Source organism: Heptranchias perlo, chromosome 19 (genome assembly GCF_035084215.1).
Source record: "Heptranchias perlo isolate sHepPer1 chromosome 19, sHepPer1.hap1, whole genome shotgun sequence".
NCBI classification, from domain to species: domain Eukaryota; kingdom Metazoa; phylum Chordata; class Chondrichthyes; order Hexanchiformes; family Hexanchidae; genus Heptranchias; species Heptranchias perlo.
This window is the reverse complement of record NC_090343.1, coordinates 14,185,438-14,208,291: the sequence shown is the minus strand read 5'-3', so window position 1 is coordinate 14,208,291 and position 22,854 is coordinate 14,185,438. Positions and strand designations below refer to the sequence as shown.

General features: G+C 42.1%; 1 protein-coding gene across 2 annotated transcripts in view; it reads left to right on the top strand.

Moving 5' to 3' along the window:
* The window catches only part of lama5 (laminin, alpha 5), a 247,530-nt gene that overhangs the window by 131,049 nt on the left and 93,627 nt on the right, over window positions 1–22,854 (top strand). The window contains exons 17-25 of one of the 2 annotated variants that reach the window (XM_068000366.1): window positions 1,546–1,592; window positions 3,218–3,317; window positions 3,511–3,563; window positions 6,563–6,668; window positions 8,366–8,468; window positions 10,594–10,750; window positions 13,138–13,267; window positions 17,466–17,608; window positions 21,192–21,298. In XM_068000366.1, coding sequence (XP_067856467.1) covers window positions 1,546–1,592; window positions 3,218–3,317; window positions 3,511–3,563; window positions 6,563–6,668; window positions 8,366–8,468; window positions 10,594–10,750; window positions 13,138–13,267; window positions 17,466–17,608; window positions 21,192–21,298 — 946 coding nt within the window. Of the gene's footprint in view, window positions 1–1,545; window positions 1,593–3,217; window positions 3,318–3,510; window positions 3,564–6,562; window positions 6,669–8,365; window positions 8,469–10,593; window positions 10,751–12,737; window positions 12,874–13,137; window positions 13,268–17,465; window positions 17,609–21,191; window positions 21,299–22,854 lie in introns of both variants that reach the window. The other variant, XM_068000365.1, reaches the window with a different exon arrangement.

The window sequence follows — 22,854 nt, the reverse complement described above, 5'->3', positions numbered from 1 at the left end:
TGTTTATTTTAGCAAGCTGTTAACATCCTTAAAATAAATGGCTTAACATCTCTGCTAAAATGATGGTAAGAGGAATTACAGATGAATATATTTAGCATTAACGCATTAATATCCTATACTGTGATTTCAGGATTTCTGTGTCATTCAGTGTAGTAAGTCGCCAATATTACTGCAGTTAAATCACAGTAAAATAGTATGTCAGTTCAAACAGCGAAGCACAGCATCCAATACTTCCCACCATGCTATCTGATTGGTGATTTTATTTTTGCTGAAGGTGGAGTAAAGTCAAACACACAATCACCGACTATGTGTGAATGTACGTGTAGGAATGTATTTCAAGGAGTAATAAGTTTCAGAGGTCTGGCAACGCTGATGAATTGCATGACCTTGACTCTCATTGCTTACATCACACTTGCGTTATTGCCTTGTAGTGCACTATGTCATTTTTTTTCTCCTGTCCTCTCCTGAAGGCACCAACCCATGACGGGGTAGTGCTCTACAGGTGCCAGGAACCCTCTGGAACCGTACCCAGGCGGCCATTCTCGATGTGTGAGTGTCCGCAGGCTATCCAACCAAAGGTTCTTCAATTCTGCCTTGTCCTCATCCGGCATCCACACACATGGGGAGTCTTTGGATAGCAGTCAGGAGTGGGAACAATGTCTGATTTCCCTTCTGTCCTTAATCTAAGGATGCTGAGGCTGAATGTAGTGCCCTACCACAATTCTGGATGAGATCAACTAACTCAACACAGACCAGGAATCGAACCTGGGCTATTCCTGGTTTATATGGTATAGAACTAAATCACTCAATGCCTACTTGAGATATTGGGGAGCTTGAACTCCAGCATATTGGTTTGTTAATGTAATTTTTCTTTGATTACAATAACAAAATATGTTACATTCACAGTATGTTATAAATTAGATAGCCAGGTCTTCAGTTGTTTCCAAACCTTTATTCACAGAGATCCCCCTTTCACACACACACACCACACCCTAGATAAGCACTCATATAAAAAGGATACAACACAGTCCCCAATTGACACACACCACCTGAATACAATTGACAATAATTGATATAAATCACATAATACAATTAACGCACTATTGTAGAGTATTCATGGTACACTGTGGTAGTGAGAGGGCTTTACTGACTGGTGTGGGATGTTGATGTGTTGAAACATTAAGGGCTGGACAGGATTTATTCTCCTCTTTCAGGTTTTACTGAGTGCTGATGTAACCTTGTATTCACAACGCCATCTGTTTGCCTTCCAATACTTCTGGATTTAATTCTTATGATTATCGTCACAGTTTAGGTGTCGCACTTTAGTTGTGTTCAGGTAGATTTACTCTTTGTCCTTCACTAGTCCTTAACATAGAAAGAAAACAAGGACATTGCATTTGTGTAGTACCTAATCACATCCTCAGAATGGTTCATATCTAATGAAGTGTAACCACTGTTGTTATGTAGACAAAGGTGCAAAACCAACTGGTAAATTAATGAATTCCCATGGTCTCACACTGTGTTTTGCTTTTTATTTATTCTTAGTGGCTTCCTGTGACCCATCAGGCTCTACATCTCCCTCCTCTGATATTGTAAGTAAAGTGCATTTGTTATATGTAAATTTTTTAAATTCTATTTTTTTTAACTGGATAGATGGATCTCGTAATCAAAGCATTTCTAGAATGGGCAGAGGATTAACTGTGGGGGTTGGTGGGAGAGCAAAAGTAAAGGAGATTTCCTCTGGCTGCTATATGTTAATGGCATTGTTAACACAGCGGGAAGATTTCCCCTGATTACGAGTTCACGCACATGTAAACGGGTCTCTTTGAATGCTTTATCAACTTTGCATTTGCAATCGATGTCACTGACACATTGTCCACAGAGGAAATCTTCCTCCTATGTGTAATGAGACTGTAAATCCGTTCTTTTGAAATGGGTTTACAATTTTTGTTATGCATTACACATAGGGGAAATAGTCCCCTAAGATTAGTTTGAAAGTTAATTAGCTTTTAACTTCCAGAAACTGAAAACAAATAAAATGCGCTTTGTGTATTTGGTTGATGACTCACCTCCTCAATGCTAGTTTCTTTCTCGTCACAGAGTCAGGAGGGAATGTCACAGCAATTTACACTGGCTTCTGCCAAGGAGGCCATCAGTAGTTGCTGTCGAAGACTTCAAACCCCTGCTGCTGCTGCATAGCATTGCCAGCTACCTCCGAGCTGTTCATAAGACTTAATTTTTTTTTAAATTAAAGTTTTGTTGCTTTAGCCTATGTAATTGATCACACACAGACTTCCCAGCATTTGAACTTAACTCCCCTCCTCCCCTCCCCCACCCAGGCTGTCATAGCAACACTGGGCATCAAGGTTGCAGCAGAGTGGATCCCAATCCCATTTTCCACCTCTCTGCACTCCAGTTATACCTAAAAATCAGCAGGGGGAGGGCAGAAAGTCCGAGCCGGTATTTAGCATAGCGTATCATTTAACGCTGTCCATTAAATGGAAATAGGCGTTTCTGTTAGAATTTTGCGTAGACATGCTAGAGTTTAAGGGTCAAAGAGGAACTGACTTCTCATGACACATTACAGAGATGGAAGGCACTTCCTTCTCAGTTTGGAGGAGGCATTCTCTCCCTTGACAGTGTCATCAATTGATACTCTGCCCCTTGCTTACAAAAATGTTGCTTGTTAAATTTAAGTATTCAGTAGTTTGTGGAAAATGTCCATTGATATTGCCATACACTTCCAAGTTTTTCCATTCTCCTGGGAATCACCATGGTAATATTCCTGAGACCGCTGCCCTTGTCACAGTTGTTTCCATCTGCAACCTGGTATAACGCCCAATATAAAAGACTAAAAACAAAAAAACCTACAACTATTTAGAATACTTCACCCATTGGGGTCAGGAATACAGAAGTAAATTAACTTCAACAGATGATTAGTGGCTGTGTAGCATTTGTAATCCACTTCAAATGAGTGAGTTGGGCCTCACAGTCATTGAAGCAGTTCCACTGTGGAAATTCAGAATTTTGGTGGTGCTGCCACATTTGTCTTGTGTGCAGCCAATCCTCTGGCACATTTTCAGCGGGGATGGGGAGAGACAGAAATGCTGTAAAGCTTGACGAAAACTTGTACTTGATGTACCCAGCCTAGAATTGTACTGGCAATTGGTGCATCTGATGAGACTGACCATTATGTTTGTGCATCTTTTCCATTCAGGACTCTTGTCAATGTCGGACTAATGTTGAAGGTTCAGCCTGTGATAAGTGCAAGCCTCTTTATTGGAATCTTTCACCAGAAAACCCATGGGGCTGCGCCGGTAAGAAACCTGTGCCACATTTAACACTGGTGGACTCTTTTCATTAACTTTTGTTGATTATTATGTTTTTCTCACCTGAATTCATTTGCCTTTTTGTGCACAGAATCTAATATACTTCATGATTTTATATATTTTTCGCAGAATGGTCCCGTTGTCAGTCACTGACTGTCTATATATATATATTTCTTTTCAGACTGTCAGTGCCATGTTGAAGGTACATTAAATGGTGTTGCAGAGTGCCTGCAGGTTAGTTAAAGTGGAATATTACAGTACAGCAACAATTCTTTCTGTATCAGCGAGTCATTGAACTCTTGAAACAATTGGTTGGGGGAGAAAAAACACATTTCTCTTCTGCTCACCATCAGAATTGTACTCATGAGATTTTATAGCAGTAGTTCTAGTTTTTCATGAAATTATGTTCTTATTTTTTTTCTTTGAACTCATGAATTAAAATCTTATAATATTTAAATAATGCAATCATGTAGCTCTTTTTATAAAATGGCTTATTGCCTGAAAAGTGATCCCTCGCTCACTGCTAGACTCCAAACTCTTCTCACTCTTCCACCCCCCCCACTCCCCTTCATAAATACTCCTATTGTTAGTGCTCCTCTGAAATGTCTTCTTTATTCCCTGAAAGCATCAAATGTGCGCAATCTTCCACAGTATCCTCACTGTGCTCAATTCAAGACTTTACCACAGACTTCAGTTCTAACTACTTCTTTGGTAGGACCTCAAAGGTATGGAATGCCTTACTTGCCTTGGTCATTCCAGCCTACAAAATCTTCAAGCTAAAACCCGAGCTTGGTGTCGACTAATTAGCACTTCCTGATTTACCTAGTCTTCTGTCTGATACTAAAGGCCTTGGCCTTTCACTGGGTTAAAACGTCTTAAAATTGTTGGCCTAATAAAAGGAAACCGACTGCTTACTTTACTCCATCTTGACTCTCATAGACCAATGCAGATGAGCAAATTCTTTGTAATATTTAATTGCCTCTGTTGCTTTCAAACAGTGCTACTTCGATCAGCTTCAAACTGTTAACAATGCAAACAACATTTAGGTTAAGGGGAGATTTAATAGAGGTGTTCAAAATTATGAGGGGTTTTGATAGAGCAAACAGGGAGAAACTGTTTCCACTGGCAGGACGGTCGGAGGACACTGATTAAGATAATTGGCAAAAGAACCAGAAGGGAGATGAGAATTTTTTTTAGGCATCGAGTTATTCTGATCTGGAATGCACTGCCTGAAAGGGTGATGGAAGCAGATTCAATAGTAACTTTCATTAGGGAATTGGTTAAATACTTGAAAAGGAACAATTTGCAGGGCTTTGGAGGAAGAGCAGGGGAATGGGACTAATTGAACAGCTCTTTCAAAGAGCCAGCACATGGGCCTAATGGCTTCCCTCTATGCTATAAGATTATATGAACACAATGTTACATTTTTGGGCCTTTCCTACCCTCCTTTAGATTTTTCAGCTTCTGTATTTCAGACTATTCTCTTAGATGAGTCCCAGCTCCCTGGTCAAACATCTTACATTAAATATACGTCACATGTGTTAATATTTGTCAAGCTCAAAATGCTTGCTCCTTCAATGAATAGCAAGCAACCTAAGCCACTCAGCAACATTAGTCAAACAGCATGAGTATCATCAATAGCTTTGATATCTGGGTAAACAATCAGCAATGTGCCCAGGCTAGCAAACAGAAAAACCTTTCAGCTCATAACTTTAGCTAATGGAGTGATGCTATGCCACCAGAGGATCACAATATCAGACCTTGCTTCACACTTGGGACTATCAAGTGAATTTATTGAACAAATAAACAAGCAAATAAATAACTGATATAACACAGCTATGTTTACAATTGAAACTATACTATCTGGCTCCTTGAAATGAAAACATATGTTTGCAATCTCTGCATAAATTACAATTTTTTTGAATTAAAGTTTTATATGCACAGTGATTCTTCTAGCAATACTGGTCTGACCTAACCATTGAAGGTTCCAAATTGATTATCTCTGATCTGAACAATTTAACTTAACCAACTAGTTCCTAAAACAGTTGCTGAGGCTTCTTGGATTTAAATAACAAGCAACTAAATTCACTTATTCAGATAACTGATCCAATTGCACAGCACTGTTGTTTATGTTTGAATTGTGTAGCTTGGTTCTGATCTCAATCTTATAACCTTGGAGGCAACCAACTAAATCTTGCAACATTTGTATCAATTTAGGTTGAGGGCATGGGATTTAACCCAAGCGATGAGGAGGGGGGTCACTTGCATGCTCTGGGCAGGCGGCCTGTGTCTGTAAGGGCATTTGGATGACGTCTGCCCCAATCTTCCCGCAGCAAAATCAGAGCAGTGTTGTGCCGCTCCAATTGCGGAAGCAAGGCCCTGCAAGGCCTCAGTAAATATAATTATTGTAGCATCTTCTTCCAGAGGACAAATTTGCCTCAGAGGAAGGCATCAATTACCATTTCTTTGTTAGGTTTTGGAGCCTTCATAACCCTCAACAGGACTCACACCATCTACCAGACTGCAAGAGTTCCATAAAGGCCTTATAAGGGGAAACCCAGGAACTCCCCAGACCCGCTCCTCTTGACTTGTGTGGGGGGTGCAGGTAGAGGATTCGCCTATGCCCTCCCCTATTGCCAGATTTTCCCTTTGTGGAGCACGTAGGGCAGAATCCTAGCGGAACCAAGTCCGTCCCATTTTCTGATCTCCCCACACTTCAGCCTTGGCCCTAATTGGAATTTTGGGGCCATTATGACTGGTTTTAAAGCCACCAAGCAAAAACTAGACAAAAATACTTCACTTTTGTCACGCACACCATCACGGTGATGCCTGCTTATTTGTTCAAATACAGAGACTGGTTGATAAATCCAACATAAATTAAGGATGTGAGGTCGCAGAAGACAGTCATATAATCAAAGACTCACTAGATGATCATCTAAACCTCAAGCCCAAAGCCTCAGCTGTTTATAAATTAGGCGTGGAGATTTTGTGTGTGTGGCTTTGTGCACGAGCATCTTGTATCTCCTATCCATTCCTTTTATAATATATACATTGGAAAAAAATTATAATATTGTAACATCAGCAGACTTGATTGTACAGGTTATCCAAGTCTTTGTGTTTTGATATTAATGTGTGGAAGTTTGTACGGTAAATAAATTGAACATACTAATCACAAAAATGCCAGAAGTTTTTTTTTTAGATGGTCTATGTAATGCTGCTTCTTTGCTTTGTAGAGTGATGGCCAGTGTTTCTGTAAGCCTAATGTCTGCACACACTATTGTACGACTTGTAAAGCAGGATACTATAATCTCAACAGCAGGAACTATTTTGGCTGCCAGGGTGAGTTACCTGACATGTTTTCTTTACATTTATGCAACACCAAATGAGCGGCAGTAACTTCAATCCAGGGTCTGAGGTGCATGACCTTTTAGCTTTTGCTTTTTTTTAATGTCAGGCTGTAGTATCTTGGCTGTGGTTCCTGTTGACCTCCTGAAGCTCTAGTAAAATTCCGTATAAATTCTGGCAGCTGCTGGGGGCGGTTTGTTTGGATTTCAAAGTGAGTTAATACCTAACGGATAAAAGGATTAAAAGGAAAGCCTGTGTTGATGGAAAAGACAGGGTGGGGCAACTGACAGTGCCGGGCTGCTATACCTTGCAGCCCACTCACTTCAGTAGGATAGGGAACTTGTTGAAGTGACATTTCTTGTCTATTCTACTGTCCACTCAGGAGCTTCAGGACATATTCGCAATGGTAACTGGGGAAGCCGTTCTGGATTCATCCGGGATCTATTTTTCACCCTGTTTCAAAACAAATCAGTAAATAACATTTCCACCAATGTTAAGCTGTGTGCAGGTACACTGCATCATGGGGCCAATTCTCCTCCCCCACCTGAGCACAAGTTGGGCAGAGCACACCCGATGTGCGCTTTGCTCGACTAGGCCTGAATCTGCAGGTTCAGGTGAGTTTACACTGCCCCTTGGAAGGGGCTTGTGCCCCAAAGTATGGGAGGTGGGACTATACTGTTGTTGCAGACCTGAGATACCTGCAGTGGGAATGGCCACTTTTTTGGGGTCTACTGTCTGCTGTTTAAAAAAAGGTGTCCATCTCCAATTCCTGGCCCCATTGTCCCTGAAAGAAAAAGAGAGGTGTCCAGGAGACACCTGCTTCTCTCCAATCTTTTGATCAGAGAGAGAGTGGTTGCAGGGCCTTTTGCTCACTTATATTGGGCGCCCCTCAAAATGGGTGCCCTTCTGTTGATGGGGGAGGAAAATGAAGCAAGATGGCCGGTTAGGCCCACTCCTGCCTAATTAGCTTGCCTGCCATTTGCTTCTGCCTGTTGCAGGCGCAAGTACTCCATGGCCCCTTGGGGGAAATGTCAGAAATCCCTGTGCAACACAAAGAGGGCAGAGACCCCAATGCTTTTCACATGGACACCAAGCATTCCCCATGTGCATTTGAGTGACATTTCAGCCTCTCTGTGTTTGAAATGGGAAGGAGAGTTTTTGAGACATCTCTTTACATCCTTCAGTCTGTGGTATATGACTTCTTGAATTTCATCCCATCTGCCAGCCCTTGTTTTCCCCCTCCCCCATAACTGGCATCTCTGCTCTATTAAAACTATGAGGTGCTTAGTGGAGGAAAAATGTTTGCTTCAACATTTCTTGAGTGTCTCAGATCTATGATTTACATTCACTGAGTTATCCAAAGCCTTGGAAAACCCAGTTTAATGTAGAGAGTCTGGTTAGGACCCTCCATTTAGGTGTTGCCAACTTCTGTAACATCCAAATGTAATCCACTGTAACACAGTCCCTGAGAGCCTCAATGTACGTTCTATATCTTGGAATAACATGGAAAAGTAAAGAGGTAGGAACTAAAATTCAGTCAACCTGTAGCAGATACCATTAGAATAGATAGCCTTGTAATGAGATTGGGGTTATCAAACGTTCAATAAAACAGAGTGTTTGTTGCGAAGTGTATTGATTTCAGGCTTTACAAACATATAACCATCTTTAATTGATTTTTGTTTTGCCTGCAGGCTGCCAGTGTGACACAGGAGGCTCTGTGGGTAGCTTGATGTGTGATGACCGGTCAGGGAGTTGTCAGTGCAGACAGAATATTGAAGGACGCACGTGCAACCAGTAAGAATCGAATCCACAGCTCCTACGTTCCTATTTCTGTCTAGCAATCTCCTTTCAATATTGAATCACAACGCAAGTTCTTAATTATAAACTATTGGATGTATTTTTTAAATGGGGCTTATGTTAGATACAGGAATATGCTGCACACGACAAATTGATGGTCTTTGGTTCTGTGAACCAGTTGTCTTCAGAGGTTATCAAATGGACAATAGCATAAAGGTGGATTAACTACTACTGTGCCTTGAAAACATGGTGCACTATTGCCACAAAATGTGTAAACTATCAATGAGGTTTTTTTTTTCTTATTATTTTTAGGAGTCGCAAGCTATTCACATTTTCTATTTCAGCTCTCACATACTGCATTTGTCCATGTTTTTAAAGCTATTCTGCTATTTGCTGTTAACAATCACCTTGTAATAAGTTACCGTGCAGTGTCCAATGTACCCGATACCCTGGCATTGATTTATTCAGTCGTAACGTAGGGTTGGGATGAGGTGTTAAATAGAATTTGGTTGCAAGAAATTTGTTGCAGAAATATCGCCAGCTAAACACATTTCTGCAAAGAAAATGGTGTGTGAAAGTACAGTGACGTCTGCATTTGTGCCTTACATTATATCCACTGGTTCCTTGGTGAAAATTAAGTATCGCTACCCTAATATTTCAGCAGAACTATACTGCTGAATGTGGCTTTACATTCCAAAGATGAAACAACTACCAGGATGATTGCAACTTAGTAATGTTCTACTTTCCTTTTTTAAAAAAACTGAAGATGGAACAATCTCATTCTAAATGCAACTGTCAAGAATTCTGGTTTATCTGTACACACTCTGCGACCTGTAGAAAGATAAAAAATGAGGTACCATTTCCCATTGAAAATTAGTCACTGGTAAGGCTTTGGAAGGTGCTTTGCATTGACCTTTTTTTACCTGTGCAGAACACTGTTGGGACCAATTTTTTTCTTAATCAATCTCCTTGAAACCTTGTGGTAGTCAGTTCCAAAGGCCCTGACCAAATCCAAATACCCATCATCTTCATCTTCAGCTCTCAGCCTCAAATTCTTCCACACCTGGCTTCCATGGGAAATCTTCTTCAGCCCTATGTCCAGGCGCAAAGCTTCCATTCCTCCAACTCTGGATGATGGCATGTAACCATCATCAGAGGTTACATGCCATAATCGAGTCTTCAGCCACCGTATCCTTAACTTTGTAATTTTGTTAGGAAATCACTCTGGCTTGTTACCTCTCTCGTAGGAGTATGCCATTCTGCCCCTTGAGCCTGTTCTGCCATTCATTTAGATCATGGCTGATCTGTACCTCAACTCCATTTACCCGCCTTTGCTCCATATCTCTCGATATTCTTACCTAACAAAAATCTATCAATCTCGATCTTGAAAATTTCAATTCACCCAGCATCCACAGCCTTTTGGGGGAGAGAGTTCCAGATTTCCATTACCCTTTGTGTGAAGAAGTGCTTTCTGATTTCACTCCTAAATGCTCTAGCTCTAATTTTAAGCTTAAGCCCACTTGTTCTATTTCCCCATTAGAGGAAATAGTTTCTTTGTAAATACCCTATCGAATTCTCTTATTTTTTTTAAAGACTCGATTAGATCACCCATCAACCATTTAAGCTCGAGGGAATACAAACCACATTTATGTCCTCATAATTTAACTCTTGCATTCAAAAGCCTTATAAAATCTACCCACTTGATGTCCACCACTCTGCCTTGTTCTGAGATATTCTACTATATGATTATTGATATATTAGACTAAATTGTTTAATGACTTTCTTTTCCATGTAACTGCGTCATTTGTCACTTCATGTGGAAAATGGGAGTCTGCCTTAACTGTATTTGTCTTCACATTGATGTGTTCTCCTGACTAGTTGGCTCACAGACCATAAAGCTTTTGCGAGGTCCTTATTCCAGTTTTCCACTTGCCTACTTGTAGGTTCGTGGTGAGGAAGGGTAGGCCTGAAAAAGAAAAAAAAGATGGAATCGAATAGCCAAAAGAAGGCAAATTCAATGTTTCCTTTGTCTCAAATCTAAGTCGCTGGACTGTGTCAGTAATAGATTTTTGGTTCAGACCCTGTCAGTGCTTCTGTGTATATTAGCTTTTTCTGTTTTTAGAGCAAAGCCTGATCATTACTTCCCTGACCTGCATCATCTGAGGTTTGAGATTGAAGATGGTTCGACTCCTGATGGGAGGGCTGTTCGTTTTGGCTTTAATCCACTTGAGTTTGAAAACTTTAGCTGGAGGGGGTATGCACAGATGTCTCCGATTCAGGTAGGTGAGATGTCCACTTCACAAGGATTTCATATTTGATTGGTCAGTTAATGTTTTATTCAGGATGTTACAGTGGGCGTTCAGATTTTTTTTTACTAGATGCCATTTGCTAACAGAGATTATAGTTTTATCTCTCTGACTACTCATTGAGAATGATTACCAGTTCAAATAGGGCTGTTGAGGGGTAAACATTGCACATTATTTCATTCACCTGTTTTCACCCCTTCACAACCTCAAACAAATGAAGCATTAGAAATGAAGACATTTATGTTGAAATACTGTTGGTGGATGGAAATATGCTTGTCCCATGAATAATAAAAAAAAATCAGATTTTGAGATCCTTCAATGACCCAATGGGTGATGTTTCTGCCTGCTAACGTAGTAAAGATGTTTCCACTTGCGGGGGAGACCAGAACTAGGGGCCATAAATATAAGATAGTAGCTAACAATCCAATAGGGAATTCAGTAGAAACTTCTTCACCCAGACAGTAGTAAGAATGTGGAACTCGCTACCACAAGGAGTAGTTAAGGCGACAATCATAGATGCATTTAAGGGGAAGCTGGATAAACACATGAGGGAGAAGGGAATAGAAAGATATGTTGATAGGATTAGATGAAGAAGGGTGCGAGGAGGCTCACGTGGAGCATGAACACCGACATGGACCTGTTGGGCCAAATGGCCTGTTTCTGAGCTGTACATTCTTTGTATTTCTTTGTAATGTACTGAGCCATACACACTAGAAGGTCCCAGGTTCAATTCGCAAATCTGCGATGAGTTAGCTGATCTGCAATTAATGTCAGCACTCCTAGGCTAGGAGTGATTCCCACTCTTGATCGCTGTCTACTGACTCCTGCTAGAAAGTGCATGTCTATGCTCATCAAATGAGGACAGGATCTGAGATCAAATTGGTTCACAGCATTCACTGTCTTTGGTCATATGTGAAAAATAGCCACTTGGACAAGGTACCAAAGGGTTCCCTGTGCCAGCAGAACTATATCCCAGTATTAATCAGCATCTACAGGAAAGGAGGGGTTGCTCGTTTATCAACTGGTGCGGCGAATAACTTCTAACAATAGTTGATAAATAAGCAATTTATTGTAGTTTTATTTACATTGAATTTGTCCCATTGCTGAATTGCAGAATCAATAAACATCCGAAGTGACTGATTGGTCTAAATGACATTCTCACTCACTGAGGCCGTGAGAATCTGGAGTGGGGGGATCTTCTGAGAATTAAGTTAGAGCAAGGCATTGTGGCAGAGTGAAGGGAACTTTATCCTGCACCGGGTTGTGCTGTGGGAGTACTTGATGTTGACATTGCACGGAAAGGTAGAAGATAGATTTCATCTTTCAGTACTGACACACCTCAGCTAGATTAGCACACAAAAAAAACCCAAAAAGGTCATCAAATATAACTCATTAGAAAATACTTGTTACAAGTGAAAGAGATAAAAGCATTTTGTATTACTTCAACCATTAGTTCCAACGTTCTGCAGACCTCAGCTTTAGTTCTCATAGCTATGGTCTCTTATTGTAATCCTTACATATATGTAGGGAGGGGGATGGGAAGGAGACTATAGACTACTGTATATGCCTTTGCGTATGATATATAGTATTCATTGCATATCAGTAGAATGTAAAGCCAATATTTCTGTCATTTAATGTTAAATATTAATTTTATTAAAGATTTATTCTGAATAAAGTTTTTGAGGAAGCATGTTATAAATAAATGTTTTCAACACCTGTCAAATATATTTGTGTGAACCAGTTAAGTTTGTGATGTTTTTATAAAGTGCTTTAAATTGATCTGATCCAAGTGGTCATATCATCTTATTGTGACATTGATGTGCAGTTGGAATTTAATTTTTTTGGAACTTGTATAATTAGGGGCCGCTTTGTGTAGTTGGGCTGCTGGCTTGTAGAATTGTTGCTTGCTGAGGTGGCGGAATTAAGAATCATGCTTCCCATTCGCTTCTCTTTCCCTCAGCCTAAGGTAGTTGTGACTGTCAACGTGACTTCCCCTGACCTGTTTCGCATAGTCTTCCGCTATGTGAACCGCGGATCTACTGATGTGAAAGGAATGGTCATGGTCAGCGAAGTAAATCTTGATGTTTGTGGGAACTGTAAGTGGCTTTTAGACCTTTCTTCACCTTAAATGCCTTTGCTTTTTATTCACCCTTTCTGCAAGTCTAGTGGTTTGCTCCAATCATTGTATAGTTGGCATTGCTTGTAGGTGTGGACAAGGCTAACATACTTTGCAGGTGGATTTTTTTTTCAACTAAAGGGAGACTTTGCATCTATAATATGGTAAGGTTCAAATCTCCTTTGCTAATTGTAGTCCTAGTCACACCTATGTGCCATTGTCAAATTCCTTTTCATTTTTACAGAATAGAGTCAAAATAACGATGCATGTGAAGGAATCGGAGCTTTATTTGTTTCGTTTCATCTTGAGGTATATTAATACAGGATCTGCCACTGTATTTGGCAAAGTTACAGCTTATCAGGGACAAAGAACAGGTAAGGTTTTAGCCCCATGGTTGCCGGCCTCTACAAGGTGGCAGTTAAAGTGAGTGCATCATTATGGTGCATTGAAACCAATCCTGTTGCTCAAAGTCATCTGAGTTACCAAAAGAAAGCTCAGCTGAGCTTAAACTGGCGTCTTAGTATCACATCATAGTAGGTACAGCACAGGAGGAGGCCATTCGATCCATCATGCCTGTGCTGGCTCTTTGAAAGAGCTATCCAATTAGTCCCATTCCCCTGCTCTTTCCCCGTGGCTCTGTAAATTTTTTCCCTTCAAGTATTTATCCAATTTCCTTTTGAAAGTTACTATTGAATCTGCTTCCATCACCCTTTCAGGCAGTGCATTCTAGATCGTTGCAACTCGGTGTGTTAAAAAAATGTTTCCTCATGTCGCCTCTGGCTCTTTTGCCGATCACCTTAAATCTGTGTCATCTGGTTACCGGCCCTTCTGCCACTGGAAACAGTTTCTCCATATTTACTCTGCCAAAACCGTTCATGATTTTGAACACTACTATCAAATCTCCCCTTAACCTTCTCTGTTCTAAGGAGAACAACCCCAGCATCTCCAGTCTCTCCACATGACTGAAGTCCCTCATCCCTGGTACCATTCTAGTGAATCTCTTCTGCACCCTCTCTGAGGCTTTGACATCCTTCCTAAAGTATGGTGCCCAGAATTGAACACAATACTCCCGCTGAGTCCTAACCAGTGTTTTATAAAGATTTAGCATAACTTCCTTGCTTTTGTACTCTATGCCATTATTAGTAAAGCCCAGGATCCCATATGCTTTTTTAAAAGCCTTCTCAACTTGTCCTGCCACCTTCAAAGATTTGTGCATGTGCACACCCAGATCTCTCTGTTCCTTCACCCCCTTTAAAATTGTACCATTTAGTTTATATTGCCTCTCTTCATTCTTCCTATTAAAATGGATCACTTCACACTTCTCTGCGTTAAATTTCACTTGCGTTGGTACATTATACAGTACTGGGCTCTTTGCCTCCTGCAGATGCTGTGCAGGCATTTCTGCCGGAATCTTCTGCCCTCAAAGTTGCAGAAGTCACTGCTTGACTCTCCGTGCCCCTCTCCACCTGCTGTACAAGTGGTACTGGACATTCCTCCTCCAATGTCTTTGGGATCCTAAGGAGCTGATATTGGACACTTCCTTTTTTCCTCCTACTTTTCCTTCACCTCCCACTTTGTTGGGAATTCGGGAGCTACAGGAGCCATTACTGGACCTGTCCAAAGTACAGTGGTCAGTTTACGATATTGAAGCTTTGAAGCAGAAATCCCATCTGTGCTATTTTCAGCCACACTTTTTTTTAAACTGTCTTGCACCTGCAATAACTGTACACTCTCTGAGTTCACAGTAGGATTGGAAAGATGATGCCACTGAATTACTAGCACTCTAAACACAGCTTTAATTTTTTTTTATTGTTCCAACAGTAATCTGAGCATCACAATTGTGAAAGCCTCCCAAGGCGTACTTTTTCCTATAAAAATCTGTGCAGATTTCTTGGTCTGCAGTTGTGTTATGATAAATATTCCACATCATGTGCTTAGCAATTTATGGTCAGATGCTAAAGCTAAAAATCTCAAATAATCATTTGTAGAGTTTCCAATGAATTAACATGAGGGCTGATTTTCCAAGTTCATGCTGCCCATAATATATATGGCAGACGGGTGAGACTCCCTGCTGGTAGCGTAAACTCAGCTAATATTTGTTCCTCAGGTCTGTGTTACAATGATTAAAATCTAATAACTGCTTAGTTAACGAGAGGTAAAGAATTTGCTGATAGTAGAGACTCTGTTCAGAAGACTATTCGGGGCTCCCCAGTGACTCACCTAATTTAACCCAATCTTGGCCTGGAATTTCCTGTGGATTTATGCCCAGAGGCACGCGCAGTCATGGTGCAAACCAAATACATGGCCTAAAAGAGTGTGGAATTTTGGCTGTAAGTGAGTTACGCACATATGTATAATGCGACCAAATCTCCATGATCTTTTACGATCGTCTATCGATCCCTCCACCCTAATGCATCTCGGCCCATAACAATGGTCTTGCCCCCAGGTTACAGAGCCTTTTACACGAGTTTCCTGTAATTGCGCTTGCTCAAATGCTCAAATTACGACCAGATTTTTAGGCACAGCAGGAAATAATAATTTTTCTGGCGTTTCATTGCAATTTTATGAGTGTTTATTTTTAAATTTATCCTCACTGAGACCTACAATGCATTTTCTGATTCTTTGAATGCATTTTTATGGCATTAAAAAATGGAAAGCTTTTCCTATTGCAGGTTCCTAAACATGCTGTGCCTAATGTGCATGAATAATGGTTAAATGGTTTAATTTTTATTCTTAAAGAGAAAACATATGGTGTGAGCTCAGCGCTTGCCTTCGGCCCCAATTGTTTATACTCATTTTTACATTCAGGCGTATTTTAATGCGATTGGCGGGGAATTTGAGCGTAACTTGACATTGGCAGAACAGGCGCATTTTTGGGCCTAATCTCCAAGCTGCTCCCACAGAGGAAATTCCAGGCCCGTGTTCTCACTCAATTTCACAGGTGCTTTACCAGCTAGGCTTGCTAGATAACAATTAGGAGCAGGAATGCTCTCTGATTTATATCTCTTAGCTCCAGAGTAACTGAGAGAAATTGTCGCATCCCTGCCGAGATCAGCTAACTCAGTGCAGTTTTGGGCTTGAACCGGGACTGGGTGGTCTGTATGTGTTACTTTAAATTCTGCCTGTGATTACCTGCTGTTAAGTAAGTGTTTTAGATTGTGGAGAAAATGCTACTTTGACATTTATTTGCATTTCTCATGTATTAATGTAATGAACAAATAAAATGCTGGACTATATCCTGACCGGCCTCCCATCCTTCATCCTTCATAACCTTCAGCTCATCCAAAACTCTGCTGTCTGTGTCGTATCCCACACTAAGTTCCACTTACCCATCACCCTTGTGTTCACTGACCTCCATTGGCTCCCAGTGCCCCAATGTCTCAAATTTTAAAATCTCATCCTCATGTTTAAATCCCTTCACGGCCTTACCACTCCCTATCTCTTTATCTTCCTCCTGTCCTATAACCCCCAGCCCAAACTCTCCGCTCTACTGATTCTGGTCTCTTGTACATCCTCTGAAAATCCCTGCTAAACTTCTCCACCTCCCTCTCCCACCTCAAGACCCTCCTTAAAATCCACCTGTTTGATCAAGCTTTTGGTCACCCCTCCTAATATCTCCTTCTTTGGCACGGAGTTCATTTTTAAAAATTATACTTCTTTGAAGCACCTTGGGGCGTATTTCTACATTAAAGACACTACATAAATGCAAGTTGTTGTTATATATATCCAAATAATAAAAGTCCGAAGAAGTCATGCTTAAACTGTACAGTATTCTAGTAAAAGCAAACCTTGATACTTCGTCCAGTTCTGGTCACTGAGGCAAAAGCCAAATATCCAAACTCTGGATGCAATACAGAGAAGAGCTTATAATATTGATCCCTATTATTAGAATACTGAATTGGAGGAAAGAAGTGGCTGAGAGATGGTCTTACCATCTTACCATGGTATGTAAGATAGGACAGATAAGGTAAATCCAGACACTACTTCAAACTAAACTATGACAGTAGGACAAGGGGGCACAGGTTCAAGCTAGTAAAAGATAAATGTAGAACTGATGTCAGGAAGTCTTCTTCATATCTAGAATGGACTTCCAGGTAGGATAATGAAGGTGAAAACCTTGGAATCACTTAACAGGTGCTTTGATGGAGGAACTAACGGGTCTTTGTAGATGGATGAGCCCAAATGGCCTCTCTTATCTGTGTCCATCTTGTGGCCAGTTTGGCTATTGAGGAATATTGTTCCAGTTGTGTGGAGAAACTGAAGTGAATGTATTGCTACATAATGCGTCCTATCCAACACAGGAAAGACCTTGTGGGTTTCTAACAGCTTTCTTCAAATGTGGTCCTGTCCATGCCATCTGGATTTAATTTGTGTTGTCCTTCTTATGCTCAGCAGCTGTGTAATTCAATTGATAAATTCATTGGGAATCTGGAAAAAAAACCATAGCTACACTAATATTCTTAAATCTTTTTTTATATAAAATTATTATTCCACATATGTTTCACTTGTAATTAATTATATTTCTGTATTTAAATAGAGAAATAATGTTATATTTTGTGTCTTGATGTCCAGGTTCAGAGCAGACAAAACAGATCATTTTTGCTCCCAGCACAGAGCCAACCTTTGTCACTGTGCCACAGAATACATTTGTGGAGCCATTTGTGCTGAACCCTGGTGTTTGGTCTATCATCATCGAAGCAGAGGGTATCCTCTTGGTAAGAATCACGTGTGTTGGGCTTCATGTGAAGGAACAGTTGCAGCTAAATGCACTGTGATACACTGTTGGATTTCTTTGGAGCAGAACGAATCTTATCCTGAACCAAATGGGCCAATGGGTGTATGGGTGTACAGATGTACACTATGTACTTTCTAGATGTTTAGAAGTTTTTTTTTAACTGTACAGTGCATGTCATTCAATCCTCATTAATCCCAATTTTGGGGGGGGTGGGGGTTGTCCAGTTCAGGAGCATCAGAGGAAGACACTTGCCTCCTAGCTCTGGGTTTGAGATGGGGTGTTAAGGAGCCCTTTTACTAGGCAAATTAGTAAGTGTACAAGCTTTAGAGATAAATAGGAAAATGCTGAAAATTCATAGCAGGACCATGAGCATCTGTTAAAACATAGCTTAAGATTTTGGGTTTAGAGCAATTGTTAAAGCTGATGTTCTGATGAAGCGTCAGTATGTTAAACTATTATTCCAAACTTTGCTGGGGAGAGGAAATAACATCAGAGAGTGAAAGACTCAGGGCTAATAATCCGTTTAGTCCCATTTTTGGTTGCAAAATGACTGACGTACTCCCAGCACGTGCCAGAAGCCGGAGGCCTGAGGCTCTCTCGAAATTGGGCCTCGGGACTCATTTCAATATTACCGGTGAAGTGTAAGCGCCTATCGTGTCTCTAGAGGCAGCTTGTCGGTTTGGGAGAATCCAGCTTGGGCAGGCTGCCTCACCGGCAGTGGACCTCAGGCAAGACCTGGAGGAGGGTGTAGAAAAACAGCGTGGGGGCTAATGCGGCCAGACTGTGGCCGACAATAGTGCTGTTGAGCCAGGAGGAGCGCTCCTGCTCCTCCTGACTCTATCTGAAAGTAAGTCAAAAATGCTTACATTTATGTTAGGGCCTCCAGCAGTCCCTTTAAGAACCGCTGGTTAGGCCGCAAGTAGAACTGGTAATCCTGATACCAATATGGCGGTGCCACTAATGCAGGCACAGATCAGGAGCGGGATTTTGAGCCCCTATTTCCTGTCGGGAAAACGGGTGCAACGGGGAACAATTTCTACCTGTGAAAGTCTTCACCAAGCACATCAGATATTTTAAGAAAAAAAACACTTCCCTGATTTCTTCTCTACCCTCACTGGTTTAATTGTTAGTCCCTGCATTGGTCATATCCTTGGTTAGGAGAGTATGATGGTTCAGCCCTCAGACAAATCCACAGGTGCCATCAAATGAAGGCCCTCGGTTAACCTCCTTCCTTGAATGGCAAAGCTAAGACTTGCAAGCTTGCCTCCCTTACAGAGTGGTGAAGTGTGTATGCCAGTTATGGTGAGAATTCAAAGCCAGGATTCCCATTTGAAAGTGTAATACAGCCGCATTGTAGCTGCTGCACATTCTGCTCTTAGATGGGGTTGTGTTGCCCTCTGCCAAATCCACAGAGCTGCATATGGATCAGAGCTGCGGAAGCCTCTGGTTTCAATTCACTGTTTGTTTGGTTTGAGGTTAGTTGCAGTAAATATTCCTCTGCAAAGTTTTTTTTTCCCTCCAGCTCTTTACTCGTTTGAGAAGATTTAAAATTCTTGCCAGTATTTACATACTGCTTCAGTTACAACTCAAACACTTGCACATTCAGAATTAGCTATTAAGTTAAAATATCAGTATTGGGAAGCACATCCATTCAAAGTGCACTGCTTGGGGATTTCAGGATGCAAAACATAAATACTTGCAAGCAACCTTTTGACAAAAAACCTTTAAGAACATGAAAAATGAAGAAAAGCTTCCCTCCTAAGTTATAAAATATATTTTGGAACAATATTTGATCTGTACTACAGTTTGGCTAAAAGCCTCAATCTGAAAATCTGATTCAACTTGGACTTGCTAAAATCCGACTTAACTGTTGGAAATCCCTTAACAATTACATCGCTGCTGTTCGGGTTTCTGATGCTACTTTTGTGGTTATATAGCCGTAGGTGGGCAGTATCACTGCTTTACCATTGCTCAATTTACATTGGAATTAACCCTATTGAATCTGAAATAAAGTAATTGCAATCAGACAAATGCAAAATACTGCAGATGCTGGAAATCTGAAATAAAAACAGAAAGTGTTGGAATCACTCAGCTGGTCAGGCAGCATCTTTGGAGAGAGAAACCGAGTTAATGTTTCAGGTTAATGATCTCTCATCAGAACTGGAAATGTTTCTCTCTCCACAGATGCTGCCTGTCCTGCTGAGTGATTCTGGCATTTTTTGTTTTTAATTGCAATCAGAACGGTTCTGCTTATTCTTCTCACTGTTTGGAATTGTCTCTATATAAAGTGCCGATTTCCTTTAATAGATAAAATCTTTATATGTTTCTCCCACATGTTAAGTGTGGTCTTCGCTTTATTCTCTCGACTGCAGCCTCCATCCCCATCTTGCCTCTGAAAGCCAGAAAAGAGGCAAACAGCTAATGTCCATGATTGAGTGGGTCCTTTGAGATTGCTTTGTTTGGCTTCTTTTTCCCTCTGAGATGCCAATCTGGAGACCGAGGCAATTTTTAAAAATCAGGGCTGTCAAGTAGCAATTTAACAATTGTAATTTTTTATGAACTAAATGAACAGAAGTGGTTTAAAGGGCTGCTCCCTTCGTGAAAAGGTTTTTTGGCATGACTTTTTTTTTAATTGAAGGAAAAAAAGCAGCCAACATTTTCAAGGTTGTTTTATTAAAGTCGAAGAGGCTAAAATTTCTGGGTTGGGAGAAGATAACACTGGGGCCTATTGTCCATGGGAGGCCAAGAATTTGAGGTGGAACCTGCATTCCATGGGTTTCCACCTCGTAAAGAAGTGTCCTAAATTCCAATCGGAGGTTGGGTGGGGGGGCGGGGAGCAGGCAAGTCTTTGCCTGGTCTCCTACATTTGCATTAAGCTTTGGGAGTGTGTCTGGGAGCAGTCCGAGGCTAACCCAGGAATTCTGCTCAGTAACTCATCCGATAGACTTAGCCGGTCGAAAGCTGGCGTAGGTTCGTACTGGGCCTTAGGGAGACCTCGAGACTGCAGTAAACAAAAGGTAACCAATCTCAGATAGGATTGATTATCTTTTGAGGTGATGTTCATTTACTCCCTTAGGAACATTGAAAAATATGAGCTCGCGTTTCTCTTTGGCCCTTCCTGGGCCTCAGTGTCCCCTGGTTGGAGCAGCTTGGTTCCACTGCAGTTGGCTCAGTGGGACGAATAGCTTTGTTGCCCCTTGACAAGCATGGACCACCTGCCCTAACCATGGAAATAACCCCCTCCCTGCAATCTGGAATGGGACCAATGTCCTCTCATGCAGGACGCTGGAGTCCACTCCAACGCATTTCAGTTGGGCAGCAGGGACCATGGAATTTTGGGGCGCCACTTGTTATTTTTCAAAAGAATTTTACACGGTAAACTGCATCGGCTGAACTTGTCCCATCCAAGATTGTTTATAGGTTAAAGTTCTGATGGGAAAAGAGCTTTAAAAGTGAAAATATAGTCGTTCAAAGATATATAATTTTATTATAAGAGGGAAAACAAAATACAAAAAGACAACTTCACTATTGTATGGAGGTTCACACTTACTTTAATCTTGCAGGATTACCTGGTCCTGTTGCCGAGTGCATACTATGAAGCACCAATCCTTCAGCTCAAAGTGACAGAAGCCTGCACCTATACAATGAGCCCTCAAGACACCACTCAGAAGTTAGTATGTCAAACAAAATGTTGGGTTTTAGTAGGATAACTTTTAATTACTCTTCTGCTCACATCAGACTTTGACATTTTTATTTCTGATTTGGTTCAAATGTCCCTGCTTCATTCACAACTTCATCCACATGTCCACATTCAGGCCTGTAGAGGGGAATTTTAATCCCCCCCCCCAATAATCTCTCCCCCCGCCATCCCAACCGCGATCTCTTCCCCCCCCCCACAACCGCGATCTCTCCCCCCCCCCCAACCGCGATCTCTCCCTCCCCCCAACCGCGATCTCTCCCTCCCCCCAACCGCGATCTCTCCCTCCCCCCAACCGCGATCTCTCCCTCCCCCCAACCGCGATCTCTCCCTCCCCCCAACCGCGATCTCTCCCTCCCCCCAACCGCGATCTCTCCCTCCCCCCAACCGCGATCTCTCCCTCCCCCCAACCGCGATCTCTCCCCCCCACCCCCCACGATCTCTCCCTCCCCCCAACCGCGAACTCTGCCTCCCCCCAACCGCGATCTCTCCTTCCCCCCAACCGCGATCTCTCCCTCCCCCCAACCGCGAACTCTGCCTCCCCCCAACCGCGATCTCTCCCTCCCCCCAACCGCGATCTCTCCGTCCCCCCAACAGCGATCTCTGCCTCCCCCCAACCGCGATCTCTGCCTCCCCCCAACCGCGATCTCTGCCTCCCCCCAACCGCGATCTCTGCCTCCCCCCAACGGCGATCTCTCCCTCCCCCCAACCGCGATCTCTCCCCCTCCACCCCCCCGCGATCTCTCCCCCTCCACCCCCCCGCGATCTCTCCCCCCCCACCCCCCCGCGATCTCTCCCCCCCACCCCCCCGCGATCTCTCCCCGCCCCCCACCCCCCCGTGATCTCTCCCCGCCCCCCACCCCCCCCCGCGATCTCTCCCCGCCCCCCACCACCCCCGCGATCTCTCCCCCCCCATCCCCCCGGCGATCTCTCCCATATACCCGACTTAGCCCCGTATCCCTTAATAACTTTGGTCAACATATCTAAGATTTAAAATTAACAATTGAACTAGCATCAGTTGCCATTTGCGGAAGAGAGTTCCAAGCTTCTACCATCCTTTGCATGTAGAAGTGCTTCCTGACTTCACTCCTGAAAGTCCTGACTCTGATTTTTAGGATAGTCCTAGAATCCCCAACCGGCGGGAATAGTTTCTCTCTATCTACCCTATCAGTTCCCCTTAATATCTTGAAAACTTTGATCAAATCACCTAATGAAGGGAAACAGTTTGCAGGGCTATGGGGAAAGAGCAGGGGAGTGGGATTAATTGGATAGTTCTTTCAATGAGCCGGCAGAGGCACGATGGGCCTTACTGCCTCTTTCTATGATTCTAAGGTTTAACACGTTTGTATGATATTCTTCTATCTGTTATTTTAACGCAAGCATCAACCCATTTATCTTAACAGAGTTAACATCTCCCTGTTAATGATCATCCACTATTCTTGCCAACAGTCATTTCTAGGCTAAAATGGATCTTCTGTTGCTGTTCCGGAGTTCACGGCAGTGATGCGAATCAGCTTTATGTTGCTTTC